Here is a 20,954-nt window from a genome sequence, read left to right as displayed (position 1 = left end):
CAGCATGAAAATCCTACCGAGAGGATGTTAAAATATTAAAGGCGCGTTCGTTACGGCTAACGGCACATACAACAAATATTGTGTTAATAATGCATTGTGAAAACAAATAAGGAGTAGAAGCAACTGTGTGCTACTCAAATAAACAAATATTCGTTATAAAAAAAAAAAAAACAGAAAAAATCAATGTACACATATTAAAGTTTGAAGGAAGTGTGTGTGTGTGTTAGTGATGTTGCAACTATTTGCAAGCGAAAACACATTTAAGATGGCTGAATTTTTAATTAAATTATTTAAAATGTGTTCACCTTTTGCGAATAATAAGAAATATTGCTTGTGAAAAGTAAAACTAGTGAAAAGCGAAAAAAAAAAAATCACAAAAACCGTTTTAGGTAAAGCTAAGTTAAACCTTGCGATCGATGGAAGTGGCGGCTATCTAGCACGTGTCCATTCTGGCATCAGCCGTTTGGTGTATGCAACTTTTGACGAGCCGTTTCATTATACTATATGTAAATATATATATTGCTAGTTGCATCTCACGTTATTCGGTCATATGATGTGAAGTCATTTAAATTATATACATATATACATAAGTAATGTATATAGCGTTAACCGTGTAGTTGTGAAATCTGTAATTTGGAAGATGAATTACGAAAACAAGAGTGTTCTACAGCAAATGAGATTCGATGTCGAAAATTACTTAACAAGTAATCAGTTTGAATAAAGTGGTGAGTTCCGAAATTACATATTCGGCAAGTGATACGTTACACGTTAGTTCAACTGACGTATTTAAGGTGTGTGCAAATACTCGGAATATAAAACCAACAAGCAGCTATCCTAGGAAGCCACAAGCTACTACCAATTTCGAGCTATTTGGTGTCCAATCGATAATTACGTGCAGAACAAACATTTCAGCTATTAAATCAACAATGTAAGCAAACAGCGCATACCTTTATTGTCCTGAAGCAGAGACAAATATTGGTTTAAACCATAAACAAGCAATAAATTTTATTTTTATTATTATTTTTCGCTCTTGGATTCTTATATAAGTTGCATTTATATTTACGAAAAAGTAAGTTTTTTCAAGGCTTGGCTCTGAATGCTTGAAAGCTGAAAAATATCCGCTGCTCATAAACAGAGGTGTAATATCATTTTTATTGAGGTTAAGCCTCGAAAAGTTGCTTACATGCAAACAATAACAAGAAAAGACGTTCACTCTGGTTGCGTAGAAGCTTTAATACCCTTCCTACACATAAAATATTCCATTCAAGAAATAGGTTTTGTACGTTCAGTGAGTCTCACATCTCATCTCATCAATTCTTTCTTTTTTCGAGAATTGTTCTACTGTTTTGGCTGTTTTGAAGTAAAAGCTATAAGTATCCCATCTGAACCATAAGTTCGGAGATTGGAAAATTATCTACGCCAAATTTCATGAAGATAACTCTTCATAAAAACTCCACCATACTCGACTTAGTTTGGAACGGTGAGTTTGTATGGCAATTATCTGCTATAGTGGTTCGATAAAGGCGCCTCCGACACACGAGCAGGTTCTTGATCAAAATCTCAAATCTAAGAGACTAGTTCGCGTATATACATTTTTTATATTGCCTTTTATATTTTGGATTTGACAACTCTATTGTTGCATTCCGGCAATTCACAGTTCTATCGTAAATTTTGAAATTATTCATACCCAGTACGTTTTGACACACGAGCGCTGTTTGTGTTGTTTACAGTAACTTAAAATATTCATCTCGTGATTTGAACATTTTCACGCGTTTGCTTTTTATAATAGCGACTGCGCATATCTGAACTCAGTTTAGTTTTAGGCGATTAAGCTCTATCAAGTACCACTGTTTATCGATTTGTATGGTGGCTTCAATCGAGGTTGTGGATCACTTGAAGATGAATTTCATATAGGTGAGGGTTAGGTTAGGTTAGGTGAATGATCAAAGATCATAAAAAAGAAGAATTCCTGTGTTCCAACTAAAAATTTGCAAAATGCCAATACAAATTTGCATAGGCATTTAATTTCTATTCCTGCTTATAAAACTATGTGCGCCCAAGTGCTTAAGTTCTAACCTCCCACACGCGGGACAGTCAGGAGAAAGTGTTGAATTGTTTCTATCTCATCTGTTTCCATATAACTTCTGCAGATGGCATCTGGTATTACTCCCAGCCTTACTGCGTGGACGACAAAAGCGCGATGGCTTGTTAAAAATCCAAAAGCTAGAGAAAGGCTAGTTTTACTGAGTGCAAAGCGATCACTACATTTCCTGCGGTCGATTTTGGGTCAAAGCTTTTGATACAGCGTATGCATAGATGGTGGCCCAGCGTTGACTAAGCTTCCGGAAGCCCAGCTGTTTAGTAGTAGAGAAATATATATAGGTCTTTCAACAACATTTGCTATTCCGGTTTGATGCAGTGCTCAAGCTGCTATTGCCAAATGACCTACCATGAGATTAAAAATAAAAGGCTCGTGCCGATTGATCGACAGACATGTCAAGAAAAGGTTAACCGGTGTTGAATAGTGGACTTACGTATAGCGGTTGTCATATGAGCCGAATCCAACAAAAGTTGTTCGCGCACGAAGCGCCTCCCAACAAATGGTCGCCGGTTTTTCTTGCAAGAAAGATAAAAAACTAGCCACCAAAAACGGATCACTCACCATGACAATGCGCCCTCGCACACACAGCGACTGAAAGAACTGCATTTTTGAGCACCATATAGACCTGACTTGGACCGAACGACTTCTTTTTTTATACCCGTTCGTAAAAACTAAAATAAGAAGCCAGCGTTTCTCGACACTTGAAGCGGCGTTTGATACCTTTACAATGCATGCGTTGGAGACATATCAATCAGTGTGACAAAAGTGCTTCGACAATTGTTTCAAACGCATATAAAGGTGCATAGAACTTAATGGAGAAAATTTTAGAAATACTAAAGCGATTCGTTAATTAAAACTCGTTTCTGTTCGCGAATCTCGATTTATTAAAAAATATTCCTCATACATACATTTTTCTTTTCTTTTTGTGGAAGTATAAGCAAATCTTTGTTCGCTGTGATATACATACATTTTCAAATTCACTCCTCATTTTCGTTCATATTTTCCGACAGGCATTCGCCATATTTAAATGTATCCATTTATTGTGTTCCAATGTTAGCATACACATATATGCGTACATGCGCAGCCGCCAATTAATTAGTGTTTGTGTTAGATAAAGCTTCATTTAACTAGCTACAATATGTTGCCAACCCAACCTCAAATCAATGAAAGGTTATTTATAAACAGTTCAACACAGTAAAGGCTGTTTAAGTGTAAATGTACAAACAATAAAGTATATGTAAATAAATATAATGTGACAAAAAAGTACCCGGTAAACGCAAAATATTTACTTTTTCGCTTTAAAGTAATCACAAGAAGATGTAATACACTTACGCCAAAGAATTCCTTGAAATACTTTTCAAAAGCACTTTTTCTTCCGCGAATTTTTTTTTTTATCCTTCAATCGACTGAAAACGGGTTTCACGGAGCGGTAATTTGAGTTTGGATCATCACACGGAGCCAAGTCTGGTGAATACAGTGGTTGCTCGATGGTATTCATTATGTTTTTGACTTTAAATTCGCTCACAATTGTGGCTCAATGTGATTTTGCATTATCATCGTATAAAATCCATAAATTGTTCTTCACGCAAACAACGCAATACAATCAAATAGAACTCCAAATTGACCCACTGTCTCTCCGGAATGAATTCATTGTTTGGCTTTGGCTCGCTTTTTAGCTCCATTTCGATGATTGTTGACTTGTTTTAATACACTCTATGAATATGGAAGCTTATTCAAAAAGATCTTCTTTTTGAAAAAAAAAAATCAGCTTTATCGGGAAGAGTCGAACCAGCGAGCGTTTCATACCTAAAATATTCACCAAAATCATTCGAACGGACTCGCGAGAGATGAGCTCTCTTGCCATCGCTCTAACACTTGTAAAAAATATTCAAGCACCATATTCTCATTTTTTTTTTAATATTTTCATCACTTGAAAAGGTCGAAGCACGAACAATGTGTTCAACGAACTCTCGACTGTCTTTGAAGGCTTTGTTTCAATCGTAAGCTTGTGTTTTTGGTAAATCTAAATCATCGTAAGCCTTTTCCAGCAGTCTTACTGATTCCGCATACGAAATTAGGTTAGAAATACAAAATTTGAGGCAAATTCTTTGTTCGATATTTTTATCCATTGTAAAAATCTGAAATGTACCGACTTAAGCAGCTGCTGTAAGCAAACTGGTTGACAGAACACGCGCAAATTTGTCATAATAATTAAGAATAGTTCAGCTTATTAAAAAAAAAATAAAATAAATTTTATTTTAAAAAATAAAAAATAAAAAAATTAAATTTTAATGTTTTTTAATGTTTAAAAAATGTATTTTTTTTTTTTTTTTTTTTTTTGGAAATAACATATACCCTGTGAACTGACTGACAATTTCTGGTTGCTTTTTGTCTTAATGTGCATGCATAAACACTATCTTACATTACATTATATAAATTGCAAATAAAATTAGACCAACCATAAATCATTGGGGCGTGTGTGCTTATCAATGATATAAGCGCTTGACAATTACTTTGTTTTGACCTTTCTAATTAAGTAATGATACTACTTCCATCAGCTATCTACATCAATCACTTGCTGTGGTTTTTACATTTTCATATACAAATGAAACACAAACATCTTTTTAGTATACTTCAATTGGGCTATCATATATAATGTTCTTCCTTATGAAAATATGACAGAATTTTGGTTTTGTTATTAAGCTTAACTTAGCAAAAATTCTGCAGGCATGCTTCTGTAATCTGTAAATTAATTTAACAATCAACGGAAAATATGGGTTTCGGGGCACTTACAACTAAATTCACATATTTTCATATTCAGATTCAGGTTTGATTAAAGATAACATTTCACTTGTGAGCGCACAATTACGATGTAAACTTACTATGCTATATGTATGCTTGCTGTGCCAAAATTTGAATCGATTTCACTCATTATAGATGTTTTTCATCATAATACTGTGTACGCTTAGATAGGAAACGGAAACTCGAAAGTCCCTTTTATGGCTATATGGCAAAGACGGGAAGGTGAGAACTCAATTCAGTTACTTTTGGCCTTAACTTAACAAAATATCTGATACTTTCGGATAATAATTTAAATCTCTAGATAAAGATACGAAATGTTTATATCGCGTTCCATTATTCCACGTGAAAATAAGCGCTTTTGCGAAGGACTAGTTTGCTAAGTTAGATTCTGTTATTTTATCGGCTCTTTTGTTAAGGGGGTATTCTACTCTAGAAATCAAATTTTGGGCAGTTTTTTGAATTTTATTTAAAAAAAACACCAAAAATATTTTTACTATCTATTTTTTATGGTGTTTCTATTGATATCTTAATAATACAGAAAAAAAAAATTTACAAAAAAATATTAACATAATTAGCGGGGGGTGGGGGATTGAGACAGGTGGAAAAAAATGGCGCATCCTGGTGGTCTGAAAAAAAAAAATCAAAAGAAATTCTTCATCAGTAAGGATGCTGTTTTAGTCCCTGTTTCAGGGAACACGAAACAAAATTTGTTTGAAAAATGGCGACTGACTGAAAATAAAAATCATAATTTTTTACACCTTTTTTTGTAAATTACTGAATTTTTTAAAATAGTAAAAACAAGGGATTAAGGAGTATATAAAGATAAAGACTAAAGGATTATATAAAGAAGGTTCGCACAAAATTTCAAGTAAATCGGTTGCACAGAACTTGAGATAATGCCGGTACCGTTTGGAAAAAAGTAGTTTCGAGAAAAACGCGTTTAGAAAAGTGAATCAAATTTCAGGCAGTCTAAGTCATTTATTAGTGCGCTAGGTACTGCGTCACTAAAGCAACTGTAGCTCTTAAAATATTCAAAATTTTTAAAAATCCTTTGGATAATATGTTCTTAAGATTTTCCTTAGAGAGTTACTTTGAATATAATGTTTTTCTGAAGTGTGAGTGTTTACAATGCATCATGAATTGCAAAGAGTATTGGGTGGTTAAAAAAGTCTTTTCGTATTTTGTCAATAGAAGTATTTGCAGTGAGATTTTAAGCTTCATTTACAAAAAAAAAAAAAAAAAAAAAAAAAAAAAAAAAAAAAAAAAAAAAAAAAAAAAAAAAAAAAAAAAAAAAAAAAAAAAAAAAAAAAACAATTTTACTTTTTTGAGAGATGAGAATTAAACTTAGAAATATGCGGTGTATCGCAATTTATTTCACAAGATCCGGCAATGAGTTGCTCTGCAGATTTCAGTTGACAACTGATTCCATGGTACTCTGTAGTAAGCGAAATTTATTACAATTTATATCTCTTTATTTCCATAGATTCCACAGTGTCCAAACACTCTCATTAGTCAAACCACCAAAAGAATCTGTCGTCAACCACATATTTCTGTTATAGGCTCACCTCTTGCAAAGAAGGAACTCACTTATTTGTAAAAAAAATATGTAATTTTGCAAATTTCTTGAAATTAATGGAGAAATTACGAAGGTTTCTGTTAAGTAGGGAGTGTGATATTAATTGTCGAATTGAGCGCCGTGCTACTGGTATAAAAGATAAATGGTAAAATTGTCGGATTACTGCTTCATTAAAGCAAGAACCGCCTGACACAGTGGAGGAAGGCAAAAGGGGTGTAAGCGGCTTGGAAAATTATTGCAGCAAAAACAATACACAACTGGCACTTGAAAGCAGACGGTTCGGCTGCGGGTTTAATAGGGTGTAATATTTGCGCAGTTTGTATGGAACTTTGCCCATTGTGAGTGTTAATGAGTGAAAATTATCCTCCGACTGCAACAGTTGTGGAGCATTTTCGCAAATCTTCATGCACCATTCGCCGTTCGCCGTTCGCTTTTCGCTATTCCTTTTTCTCATTTTGATTACGCTGTTATTATTTTTTCCAACGCCGTTTTCTCCCCTGGCACACATTTTACAACGCAAATAAAAGACGGCGCAGAAAATGCGATAGTTCCAATGCAGCAAATAAAACGAAATAAGATACTGTTATGCAAACTATAGTAAAGAAATAAATATAAGGTAAATTGAGGACAATTTCAGGTCAATCTAAATATAAAGGACCCGCTACTGAAAGTGCCGATGACTGCAGCACTTGCACAAACACTACATATCTGCCACTTGTGCACTACTGAGCAGGTCAAGTAGCACGATGAGTTAGTTTCATAGTTGGGTTGTATTAAAAAGGAAATGCAACTGCTAACAAAACAGAAAAACAAAACAAAACAAGCAAAGTACTTAGGGGATGTCGCCTTGGGTTTAAGCATTCGGATTATTGATGCTGCAGCGAACGATTCGATTTTCTTATTCTCCACTTATTATGTCATATTGTCGCTGAAAATTTTTGCATAGTTGCAACGTGCAGCTCACCTTCTTTTTGGAATGACAATCATGGCGCCGAGATTACAGTTTTCGAATTGATGTCTGCGAACATATACGCGTGCACTGCATTGCTACTATTAACTCGTCTAAACAACGCCACCACTTCTGTATGTGTGATGCATGCGACGCGGCGCTAAAACCACGTGGTTGCACTGTCGTGTCGCCGAGTGTGTGTAGTTTTGTAGTCGAGAGCATTAGAAGGCAGCTGAAGCGTTTTTAATGACTTTGACGCTCTAACTTTTCGGTGCAGTTTGGCGTTGTGGAAACATTATCTTGCCGCAGCCGCTCACACCCATCTAAAAAACAACCGAAAGTTGTAAAATATGCAACCGTAGGCTCTTAGGCATCCTTGTACAAAGTGGGTATGAGTTTACCATGTCAACTTTTTGTTTTCTTCTCCCACTCTCCACACACTCGTTATTTCCTTCTTTCATAGTTACGTAGTACGCTGTCGAGCAGCTGTTACTTTTGGCGCCTAATGGACCGATGTTGCACCATAGTCTATATAGAATGCAAACAACACTGCAACAACAAAAACGAACTAGATTTCTGTATGCAAAGCTTAAAGCAACTGCAGTTCATGCCATGGGGGGAGAAGCCGCCTTCCAGCGACCGATGTTGGGGTTAGTAAAAAAAAAAAAAACACTAGCAACATTTGTGGCTGCTTGACTGGCTGTAATCGATGTCAATGCCGCCACTTCCAGTGAATGCTCGGTGTCAAGTTTAACGTGCACATTTACAGCTGCAAACGGTGCTTGAAGCGTGCTTCCTGCAATTATTGCTGTAACAGCTGGTTTTGAACTTTGCAATCTAAAGCGCGTCGACAGAACTTTGTGTTTTCCTATTGTGTAATAAATACGTTGCAAGGTTGTATCATTTCAAGAAGTAAAAGAAATTAAAAATTGGATTTCTTTCAAAATATTGAAATTCCGTTGGATTTCGGGTTTATATGTACAAGCTATCTATAAATTAACAGAAACTTGCTTGTAAACTAAAAGTTAGCTTTGCTTAGTTGAATTTACTTATATCCAATTAAGCATTGAGTTGTCGAATAACAAAGTTTTGACACCATTCACCTTTTCAAACTCAACAAGCGATGGAATGTAAAATTAACACTATTCATGCAAGATGTCTAGCTAATTGACTTGACTTGACTTTGCCTTGTCGAAGTTGAAATTTAATTTTTTTGGCAAATATTTTATAAATTTTCAGCGAACTGAATAACTTATCAATAAAAATCGAAAGCAGTGAATTAAGAAAAATGTTACTCATACGCCATGTAGGTCGCTTTCCTCGCTGTTTGAATACCATACTAATACAATGATCAAGGTATATTAGGTTTGTGACATCCAGAAAAAAATGCTGAAGACACTATGAACCATATATTCTTCTTCTTCTTGATTGGCGTAGACACCGCTTACGCGATTATAGCCGAGTTAACAACAGCGCGCCAGTCGTTTCTCCTTTTCGCTACGTGGCGCCAATTAGATACTCCAAGTGAAGTCAGGTCCTCCTCCACTTGGTCCTTCCAACGGAGTGGAGGTCTTCCTCTTCCTCTGCTTCCACCGGCGGGTGCTGCATCGAATACTTTCAGAGCTGGAGCGTTTTCGTCCATCCGGACAACATGACCTAGCCAGCGTAGCCGCTGTCTTTTAATTCGCTGAACTATGTCAATGTCGTCGTATATCTCGTACAGCTCATCGTTCCATCGAATGCGATATTCGCCGTGGCCMACGCGCAAAGGACCATAAATCTTTCGCAGAACTTTTCTCTCGAAAACTCGCAATGTCGACTCATCAGTTGTTGTCATCGTCCAAGCCTCTGCACCCTATAGCAGGACGGGTATTATGAGTGACTTATAGAGTTTGGTTTTTGTTTGTCGGGACAGGACTTTGCTTCTCAATTGCCTACTCTGTCCGAAGTAGCACCTGTTGGCAAGAGTTGAACTATATATTAGGTTGGCAAAAAAGTCTTGCGGTATTTTTGTGGTATTTTTACGGTATTTTTATTTTCAATTGTTCATAAAATTTTTTTTTGATGACTCATGTCCAATTCAGCGATTCTCTCTCGACCAATTCAGCGATTTTAGCGCAATTTTCGACGACAAGCCTTCCGGAGCGTGGCGCATCTTCGACCACCTCTACACCAGAACGAAAAAGTTGAAACCATCGTTGTGCGGTGAAAATGAAAACTGTATCGGGTCCATAAACTGCACAAATTTTATTGGCGGCTTGAGATGCATTTTTGCCTTTATCGTAGTAGTACTGTAAAATATGCCATATTTTCTCTTTATTTTGCTCTATGTTTGCGACGCTATAACTCACGAACGACTTAAAAGAAACAGCAATCAATCAAACACGTGTTAGCGCGTGAAATGAACTTTTCAGAAAGGTATAGCATGACCCGATGCGTCGAATAAAAGTGGAACTACGCGCTCTCAGCGCCAACTAGCGAAAATACCGCAAGACTTTTTTGACAAACGATATATATGTGTGTGACCTGGTCTACGAAAAGGGAGCTAACGTGCGAAAACTAGTTTTTATCACGTGAAAAAGTATCTCATCTTCCATCCGAATCAAACTAAAAAGTGAAAATTGATTTTTTGACACCTAACCCCTTTCCGTAGACCAGGTCACATATGTACATAAATGTATCATATCTATCTTTCCATCCGTCCGCTTATCTATCAGCACATACGTGAACTAGTCCTATAGTTTTAGAGATATTAATCTCAAATTTTGCACACGTTTTTAACGAAATTAAGTGGCAGCTCCTCTGCTGGAACCGCTGTTATCGAAGCAGTACAGCATATAGCTGCTGTACAAACTGAGCGCTCAAATCCAAGTCCTTGCATGGAAATTATTTTTATTTGACAAGATATCTTCATGGATTTCGGCATGGATTATTGAATAAAATATTGCTAAATTTTCAAAGAAATTCTTTTGATTGCACCACAATAACACATAGCTGCCAAACAAACTGATCGCACAAATCCAAGTCCTTGTAGTGAACATTTTTTGATTTCACAAATTAAGTTGACGAAATTTGGTCTTGAATTATTGCTTCAGGTAACGCTTTATTCTGCCAACTAATTGTTGATATTGGACCATTATAAAATCTAGCTGTCATATAAACTAGCCGATGAAAAAAGAGTTCTTGTATGGAAAATTGCTATATTTGTGAAGGGTATTATAGTATCTTTATCGTAAGATAAGTAAGATGGCCTTCCTCAATAATGAGTGATTATTATTTGGTGTGAATAGCCTATTAAATACTATTAAAAAGTGCGTAAAATATACTTAAAAAAAAAATCTAATTAAATGCCGAAAGATACTTGGAGTGATTGCAGGTTTCACATTAACTGCAGACTCGTGCGTATTTCTGTTTTTACATGCAACTTCATACAATCTTAGAACTAGCAGTTTTTCAGCGTTTCAGGACTACAGCATAGTTTCTTACTCTAAAGGATGCAGCATATTTGCATTCAAATTCGTGTACAGATTTACTTTCCGCGCTAAAAGTGCTTACTTAGTAAATATTGGCTCATTATGGAGACACGATTTCGTATGTGCGCCTTGCAACATTTAAGTGCGGACTTGTGCAATTAAAACAGTATCCACAAGTGCACTGCGACTGGTATATTATAGAATGTTTTTCAAATTAGCCCTGCCGTGCGTTGAATGCAAGCGCTGTTGAGTGCATGAATTTGTATTTGCTTTCATTTCGACAGCAAAAGTGAGCCACACGGAGGCAAGCCTGAGCTCATATATGGTATTGAAATGCTTATAATATTGTGTGCTATGTGTATGACATACTTACTTGCACATATGCGCTGTATGTACATAAAAGTGTGTGTAACGTCTATTGCCGCTGGTGGCATTGACACGGTACTCAAGTGAATTGTGCAGCTGGCAAATACGTGTATGTGTGTGTGTTTTTATTTTGCTTTTAATTTTTTTATTAAAAAAAAAAAACGCGCTATAAGAGCAAGCGACCATCGTCACATGGTTTACTGTGCATTGCACTATTTGCCACTCATGCATTTATTTATATACACACATATATATATTTTTGTTGCTTTTCGAAGCAGACATTTAAATACTCGTATCATAATGCAACATAAATCTTAATTGCAAATAAGTAACGAAGCAAAGTCAGCAGACAAGCGACTCATATGTGTTTGCCTAATCCCACTGCTCACACCCATCACTCACACAAACGCACACGCACACAGTTATATACAGTATTTATGTATATAGATGCATACTTGCTGTTGTGTGGGGATTTGCATAAACGCTGCAACAGTGAGTAGCTTAGCGAGACCTTGCATGCTCAACTTTCGCTTTATGCCTACTGTATGGCAACAACAAGCGGCACTGCACTGAATTAAAAATACTCGAGGATCCTTGAAAATGTTGCAATTACTGCAACATTACAATGTGCAACGCAGCACTTGCAACAGTAGTGGCAAACTAAACTTGGGAAACAGAAATACAGTAAACTTGCTGCCACACAGTATATATAGCTACATATGCACGCATACATTTATGCACATACATACATATGTATATACTTTATGTTGCATAGGAGCAGTCATGTGCATAATTCTAAATATGCAGCAAGCAGCCGTAGGTTGCTGGATGCGCTTATTACAGTGTACCACCGCAATTGTAACCAAGTTATGCTCATATATACAAGTTTGTGCTGCTCACTCCACGCTTACTAATGCAGTGGCTTTCTGCTGCCGCAGCTTTCTCTTGCTTTCATTGCTTGCCTTCAACCTCAGCGCAGCGTCATCGCTGCCAGTTGCCGGTTAGCAATTGAAATCTCCTGCCATTGCCTACTCCGCCCGCTGGGCTGGCTGTGCTGCGAGGCCAAGTTGTGTGATTATGACTGCCGCAGCGACACATTTACACTTTAACCGGCAACGCATCGGAGGTTAAATACACCGCAACCGACTAGCTCACTTCTGGTCATAGTCTGTACAACCCTTCGGGCACTTTCTCCCTGCTCACTTTACTGCTGCAGAGGTTCTTGTTTCCGCTCTTATGCCAACGCCTTTTGTCTGACAACCTCGTCATCGCTGCGCCTGTTGCAGTCCATTTTATTGTTCTCGCTTTTTTTGTTTTTTTTTTCTTTTGCGAGTCCTTCGCGGCGTATAGGAAATACCCATTGTTTGCATGTGAGCGTTTTTCTCATTAAACATCACTCAATCGGCGTGGCTTCCTGTTGTGTGTGTTTGGTCTCGTGTGGCCGCCTCGGCTGCAGTGCATATTCACGTCGCAGCACTCACATACATTTTTATTTTTGTTTTTGTAATTATTTCTTAATTAAAGTGTGCATTTGTTAAAAGGCACAAGTGGAATATGAAATGAAGCGGAGCACTTGCAGTGTCCTAACATTAAAGCGCCAAATTGCATTCTCTGTACAGTCATAAACTGATTTCAATGGCTCCACGCGCGTTTCCAGGTCTCAATAGCGCTCGATAGGGCATACTTTTGTGACAAGGAGTTGACTTGGCAGATTTTTGATGAGAAGCTTCAAGGCAGCTATATGCAAGCACACTTTACTAATTCCGTTTACTGTGCTTTCAGCTGAATTTTGCTTGTGATTTAATAGAACTCTCTGCATACCATTGTGTTTAATACTTATGTACATTTTGTTATTGTCGTTTTTAAAAGCTTTTCCTTTCTATTGTTGCAGACTTTTGAATGAAATTAATGTGATTGCCGCACACAGCAAGACTAAAATAAAACGCTGCAAACAAATCGTCATTCCAATGCCAAATTTGGCTGTCAGTTACACGGGCAGGACAATGTGAAAATATCGACACATAGGTGAAAGTCAACAATGGGGCAATGACAAGCACGGCTGTTAAAGAGTGCAGAAAAGCGAAAAGTGCTCGCGCATAAGACTTGCTCCACTACGTGTATAAAACAAAGGAGAAGTGGCCGTGGAGTGAAGGGCGCCAGTGTTGGTTTTGAGTTACACAAATTGCTGTCGAAAATTAAAAGGCAATCATGCTGATGGATCACTTGCGTCGCTTCGGCTTGCTCTTCAGCACCCATTTGTTGCTGCTTATGCTGCTAGGTAAGTGTGCGTTTGCGAATTGTTTGTCATACACTTGCCTGCATATATTTATAAACCTGTTATGGTGTTTACATATATGTGTACTAGAGAAGGTCGATTTTTTCTATGGACATTTTTTATAGATTATTCTGAGCAACATTGCCTGAGAGACAGCGATTTGTAAGGCAAAGTTTGAAAAATGTCAATAATCGGTTTTTGGGAGATATGTGATGGCGTTATGCAAACTCACCGATTTTGCCAAATGCAGCTATGTATTAATTTTCATGCGGATATCTCAAAAACTGGCGAAAAATTCTGCTAACCCCTAAAAAAAATATGCCTAACAAAGTTTAGCCCCAAGATGTCTTGGAAAGAGTTGTTCAGAATAACCGGTAGAAGATTTTTTTTTTTTTTGAACTCTTTTGCAGCCCTGTAAATTGCCCCACTGTAATACCCATGCTTGTATTCTTAAACATGTGCTGTTGAATTTATGTTTAAACACATACTTCGTAAAAAACCAGTATTTAGCCAAAAGTATTTTATTTCTGTTTTCATTACTTTCATTTTGATGAATGTTATAATAAAATATTTCTGAAATCACACACTTCTACGATACAAATTAATTTTAAATAAACCTTTGCCGTATTAAAAGTCCAAATGTAATATTTGTAAATGTATTTAATTTAATTCTGATTTTCAAATTTCAAATAAACTTTGACTCTATTACATTATTCAGCATTACATGCAATTTTTTTCAACAACATCACATAAATGTTTTATTCCTCGAACCATCATGTGACACACGCACATTCGCACCGACATATTGCGCATTGCTATACACACCCTCCGATTTTTATAAATGAATAATTATGGTAATTTCGCCGTGGTGTAAGGCCCGACGGGCATCAACTCGTCTGCAGGGTGTCGATGGCCGCGGTGTGTGCGTATCCAGTGCGCTTTGGGTTGGGCCAGCCAGCCAGCTACCACCTTTCGCCGCTTTGAAGTAATATTTTATCTGATAATTTCTGTTGCCTTCACTACATTTGGGTGCTTGTGTTTAACGCAAATACGAAACACTATAATTTGCTAAATAATTTCCGTTGCTTTCATTTCTCATGGTATTTTTAGATATTTTTGACGTGCGTGCTGTTTGCCGAAATAATCACCGGCTTCAGCCAGTATTCAAATTGTCGACATTGCACGGCAACTTTCAGTTGGGAAGGGAGAATTTCGACAAACTATTAAAGAGAGTGGCATAAGCCGTTGCGAGTGGAAAATATTCAGCCGTCTGTTGCAGAGCTCAGAAAATGTGTTGGACTTCAGCTGGTTTAAAATTTTATCATTATTATTTTTAGCTTGCTTTGATGGTTTTTTCTTATGCTTTCGAGAATTAATTTTTGGCATTATTACTCACATTGGTCTTGCTATTAAATTTATTAAAACATATTTTTATGACTTTATTACTTAAGTATTTATTTAAGCAATTAATGCTAATTTTGAAATGAATAATTTCATTTGGTGCGATAACTTGGTTAACGTGAAAAAATTGTTGGTATATAAACAACGTTAATCAAATTTAGTTGATTCTATGCTGAAACGCATGAAGCATTTTCAAGCTTATTTTAAACATAATACTACATAAATATTAATTACCGCTCAACTCATAAATTTGCTTAAAGTAATTAGTTTTATGCATTAGAGAAACTCTACTTTTTCACAGTAAAGAAACAAAATCAAAATGCCAGACATACTTTTTTAATATAAACAATAAATTCTTCTTTAATATTGCGTCCGTAACATAAGCCCTTGGCAAAATGCTGTAAAAATAAATTTTGATACACAACTGTCGTGAACTCGCAAAGGTTAGAGGCAACAGGCAAAGCTATCTAGACCGACCCTAGGTTGTAGTGCCAAAAAAAAAAAAAAATGAAGAAGCAAATATAGAATATTTAATTCGGCAAACTTAAAACGTCTTTCACGCGGTTAAGCTCTTCACCTATCTTATCCCTTTCTAACACTACTTTATAAACGGGAAGAAAACGTCTTTGGTAATAGAGATTATGTACGAAGATGTGGCTCCATGCATTACGAGTTCTTCTGATCTTGCTGGTGGGAAAATTATACTAAATATCACTACATTTTCGATTAGAAAAAATTTGAAAAAGAAAAAGGCCAAACTTCTGCAAATATATTATCTGATAGTCTGATCGTCATAGTCGATCTATCAAGAAACTACATTTTCACGTATTTGAAATTAAATCTTTAATATTTTAAATATCCTCGCTGAAATCAATTTCCTATACATTTGCTCGACTAAAATGATTTTTAGTACCTTCAGCGAATTTTGGTTTTTCAGTTTCGCTTGCTTTTTGAAGCAAAATTCGCCAGATTGTTGTACAAAAACCCACGTCTCGACAACCACAAGGAAGCGTTTTACGAATGTAATGCTCTCAGCAACGTTGTCAAGCATCTCCTTTACGATCTCTAACTGCTTTTTGAATAACACTCAGGTATTTTGGTACTAGCCTGGTGTTTACGCGCTTTATACCCAAAACAATAACCGAAACATTAACCAAAATATGTTGAACTGATCGATATTTGTTATGAACGTACAACAACATGAGAGTTTTATAACACTTATTTTTAACTTTTTCGATTTTAACGTCATTAGTCAAGTTAAAGGACGACTCACATGAAGCAAGTTGTTGAAGACTTCACGTTCTCCGCGGAATGTCCTTAAAATGCTTGTATTATGCTTCTGCAATACTTTCAATTTTTATTTTCGAAAACAAATTTTTAGATTTCGCTTTTTTAATTTTTTTCCATGGTAAAAATTGCCAGACACACTTTTAGCGTCGCAAACAAACAGCTGTCAAAGACACACTAATTGATGTATGCAGTTCAAGCTTGACACGAACATAGAAACGAGTTGCACCAACAAAGTATGATTTTTTTTTTTAAACTAAAATCCAGTCTGGGTTCTACTTCAAGTTGGAAAGCTCTTCATAAAAAACTTGCATTAATTTTCTATGAAATATTTGTTTCTCGAAAAACCAGTCCGAGTCATCCATCTGACCTTTACTTTTCTACACTGAATACTTCTGCTTGCAGATTACAAGTAGAAACTGTAAATTGAAATTTTATTTTATATCAAAATATATATTTGTACTATTCAGCCATAATTCTAAAATATTTGAAACAATAAATGTTACAAAAATGCCTTGCTATTGTTGCACACGATAGAAAAATGAGTGCACTAAAAGCTTCTAAGCCCACATCAATAATTCCGAAATGCATAAGTAATCAAAACACCATCAGACAACAACGCTTCTTATTGATTACAAAATTAGATTTTATTGTTGGAAAGTTTCAACATAAAGAAACATAGTGTGCTTTTACCGTTTTATATGTGGCACTTGCTGCTGTTTGAAATGAGGCAACTAATTGCTGCTATTCTGCTCACAAATTGCTTTTAATTAACTAAGTTAAGTTAATTTATTGTACGATACCTCAGCTAACGCGCACAAAAGAAACATCGAAACTATGGAAAAGCACAATGACGGAAAAGTTCAAAGAGAAAATAGAGTAAGCCTTAACAAATGTACTGTTTCATTTGTACGAATAAATCTATATTAATGTGCAGCTAATTAGTGAGCCATTTAAGCGAGTAATCGAATTTCCAGCTAGCCTCAGGGGGGAGCGCAAAACTCCCAACACTCATGCGAACATGAGCTCGTGCCAAACTTGCGACATAGATAACATGGAAAGAACAGTGTACGCATTAAAATGGTAAACTGTCGGCCTTCATGGGACCAATTAAACAGAAACTCCGCCATTGAAGCGGCAAAACTTTCACCTCATCCATGCGCTTTCACGAACGTATTGTGTTAGTCCATGTGCATGAATTCACAGTTTCGTATGCGATTACTGACACGGCGCATAACGGATATCGCGGAATGTGGTGAGCGCACCGCGATCAGGCATTCAAGAGTTAAATGAACGCGAAAATAGCAAAATAATTGCGAACAAGCAGAAAGTTTCATGTTAGCATGATATAGTGGAATTACAAATATTAATCAGAATATAAACTAAAATTTACAACACAAACTACTATGAATTTGCAACAATACACAAATATTAAAGTTGCCAATACGCTCGGACTCGAGTTATGCATACCCAGCGCACAAGCTTTGCAGGCGAATCATTTCGTAGCATTCGAGTTGCGCCACGAATTCCAAATAAAATAACTTTGTTGCATTTTCGCAACCAAAAAATGATTTTTTGTTTACATTGTTTAACTTAAACAAATATTTAGGCACGATTTTCAAGTAAAAACGGCGTAAGTGAGGAGGTGATCGCCGCAACAAAGACGAAATCGAACTATCATAATGGTATCAAAAAGTTGGAGAGTTACTATATTCGGTGTATCATCTTTGAAGGGAACCATGTTGAATATATAAAAAAAAAAAAAAAAAAAAAAAAAAAAAAAAAAAAAAAAAAAAAAAAAAAAACAAAAAAAAAAAAACAATTTTGCTGAAACCCAATTCTGTATTTATATGTTCATAAAGTTGACCGCTTAAGTAGTTACATGAGTTACCTCAGGTAAAAACAGTCTTTTTTCAGGCATTTTTTTTCTCATATAAAAACTGAAATATTTTTTTAAAATTTTTTATTGTTACAAAAATATACACCATTAACAAAGAAGTTCTGAAATTTTTGGAAAAGATACTTTAAACTCGGCCATTGCGATGCTATTTCCGTTGACTCCTCACAAAAAAGATGCGCTCGTGTTGGCAGGATAACTCGAATTTCAGTTAAATCCTTAACTCTGAACTTGGACGAAGGACGAAAAAATTGAAAATTTACAAAAACGTGAAAATTTCGCTTTCACTTTTCGAAAATTTAGCACAGTATTCTAGAAGTATTGTTAAGAACAAAAAAATTTATATAAAACTCGTAAACCCTCGTAACGCCCTTATATATTGCGCTTAACAAAGATCAAAAACTTTTGAGATTAACGAATAAACACTGTTTATGAAGATGTCTGCTTAATAGAGTTTTCATTCAATAGACGTTTCACTGTATTTGACTTCTTCAAGGCCTTTTTAAGTCTCCAACAATAATCTGTTAGCACTCCTGCGCTAAGTAAATGTCCTAAAGGAATCTAGCGCCTTCTTCGTCGCATATAGCACCCAGATTTGCTGGAAAGAATTCCAGTTGAGAGCACGCTTGCACTTGCCACATTCGACCGCCACGCCCTTTCATAAATAATCGAAGTAATACCATTCGAAGTACCAAAACACAATGCTGCTTCACCACATTTATTTAACTTCAAATTCAAACCAACTAGACTAGTGGCGTGCGTGGTTCAAAAATATTTTGCCAATAAAAACTTTCAGCAGGAAACAACCGAGTAGCAGAACAAATAAATATTAATACAAAAGTTTGTTGCGGAAATGCCAAACCACGTTAATGGCATGAATGTTGACCTATCCGTTGTAGCCACTATTGTCATATTTACATATATACATATGTATATATACTCATATATATTTGTATATATAGATGTATGTATATATGGTATGCTCATAAATATGCTATAACAGCGCAGCAAAAACAATAACGACAATAGTCGAGTTGAATAATCATATGCGAAAGTTGCCGTTGAACCGTTAGCCACACCTGCGTATATGTGCATACATACATAAATATGCGTACACAAACATACATACATATGCATACATACATACATTCAAACATGAAAACAGTACGACATGAATCTCATTAGTGTGTATTCATTAGGTGGAGTGGTATGTTTTGACATTCTGCGCGTCGTACAGGGCGTATACGTAATATGAAAAGTTGTTCGTTCACTTCTTATGAGGCTTGAATGCATGAAAGTGTGTGCTGTCACGCATTAGCTGTATTGTTGGCCGGACGGGACTATATTCTACATTTTCGACGTATTTCTGTGCAAAAATAATATGATCAGCAAAAATTTATGACCATTGGTTAGTTAGCAAAGTGGCTTATATTTCATTTTCATTTCATTTTCCCGCATAAAAGCGATAAGCAAAGCAGCTAACACTGTTCAAAGCTGTATAGAGACAAGTAGCAGGTAAATGCGTTAAATTCAATTTATGCTCATATCTAATAAACCCTCCAGTAGAGAACTAGATGCTATAATCATAATTGTTCTGGGCATTTCTTGCGGTATTTTTCTTGAATTTTCAATTGTTCGTACAACTTTTTTTTACTGACTCATGCCCAGCTCTTGACCGATGCTCCGGCTGCTACTATGCCGGTCTCTTTTCAATTCAGCGATTTCATCGCAATTTTCGATGGCAGGCCTTCCGGAGCGTGGCGCATCTGCGACCACCTCTACACCAGAGCGAAAACGTTGAAAYCATCATTGTGGGGTGGAAATGGAAACTGTATCGGGTCCATAAACTGCAAAAATTTTATTGACGGCTTGAGATGCATTTTTGCCTTTATCGTAGAAGTACAGTAAAACATGTTGTATTTTCTCTTTATTTTTCTCCATGTTTGCGACGCTATAACTCACCAACGACTTCAAAGAAACGACAATCAATCAAACATGTGTTAGCGCATGAAATGAGCTTTCCAAAAAGGTATACATAGCATAACCCGATGCGACGAATAAAACTGGAACTGCGGGCTCTCAGCGCCAACTAGCGAAAATACCACAAAACAAGTTTCTGACAAGCTAATATCATTATCTGCAAAACTTAATTAATAAAAGTAACGCCTTGGCTGCCGTTCTTCTAGCTCAAAGTCTATGCCACTCGTGGCTGTACATTTGTGACATGTTTCACAAAAATTTACACTCTTCTTGGTTTTCCCTTCATTGTCATTTAATGGCGCATGTGTATGCATTACGCAAAGCTTTTGTTTTCAACGTCTTGCACTTTCCTAAACCTTTAGCTATTAACCGAGTTTTGTATATACCTGTATACCGTTTCTGTGCAAAAATGTTGCAGCTGCAGGATGCTCACGGCAAAAAAACTTTCAATGACATGTGTCACACATGAATTGAACTTTGTACGCAGATGTAAAAGCCTGCGACAACTAGTTGGGCAAGCTATTAGCTAAATGACAATGAAAATGTAGCTAAAAGCAAGCACAACCTCATAACTAGCTAACGTTGTGAAGTACCTTTTTCTGCTTTCCATGTAATCTAACGTATTGAGAGTAAATTTATTCGTTTATATTCGATATCAGCATCATAACTGGTGAAGTTTTCGTATTTCGTATATACACAATCAACTGCGTAGCGTAGCGTAGCGTAGTGTTATCTTATTTTACAGCTTAGGTTACGATATTCAAGTTTGCATTATCGTAACCTTAACTGTAAAATAACATATATATATAATGGTTACATATTGGTTATTATAACTGATAACGAATTT

General features: G+C 36.2%; 1 protein-coding gene across 1 annotated transcript in view; it reads left to right on the top strand.

Moving 5' to 3' along the window:
• The first annotated feature begins 239 nt into the window (after window positions 1-239).
• The window catches only part of LOC108965998, a 69,577-nt gene continuing 48,862 nt past the window's right edge, over window positions 240-20,954 (top strand). The window contains exons 1-2 of the mRNA XM_018928693.1: window positions 240-928; window positions 13,159-13,545. Coding sequence (XP_018784238.1) covers window positions 13,476-13,545 — 70 coding nt within the window. The 5' untranslated portion in view covers window positions 240-928; window positions 13,159-13,475. The remainder of the gene's footprint in view (window positions 929-13,158; window positions 13,546-20,954) is intronic.

Source organism: Bactrocera latifrons, unplaced genomic scaffold, assembly GCF_001853355.1.
Source record: "Bactrocera latifrons isolate USDA-ARS-PBARC rearing strain unplaced genomic scaffold, ASM185335v1 scaffold_153, whole genome shotgun sequence".
In the NCBI taxonomy this organism is placed as follows: Eukaryota; Metazoa; Arthropoda; class Insecta; order Diptera; family Tephritidae; genus Bactrocera; species Bactrocera latifrons.
Note: the sequence above shows the minus strand (reverse complement) of the source record. Positions and strands in the feature narration are given on the sequence as shown.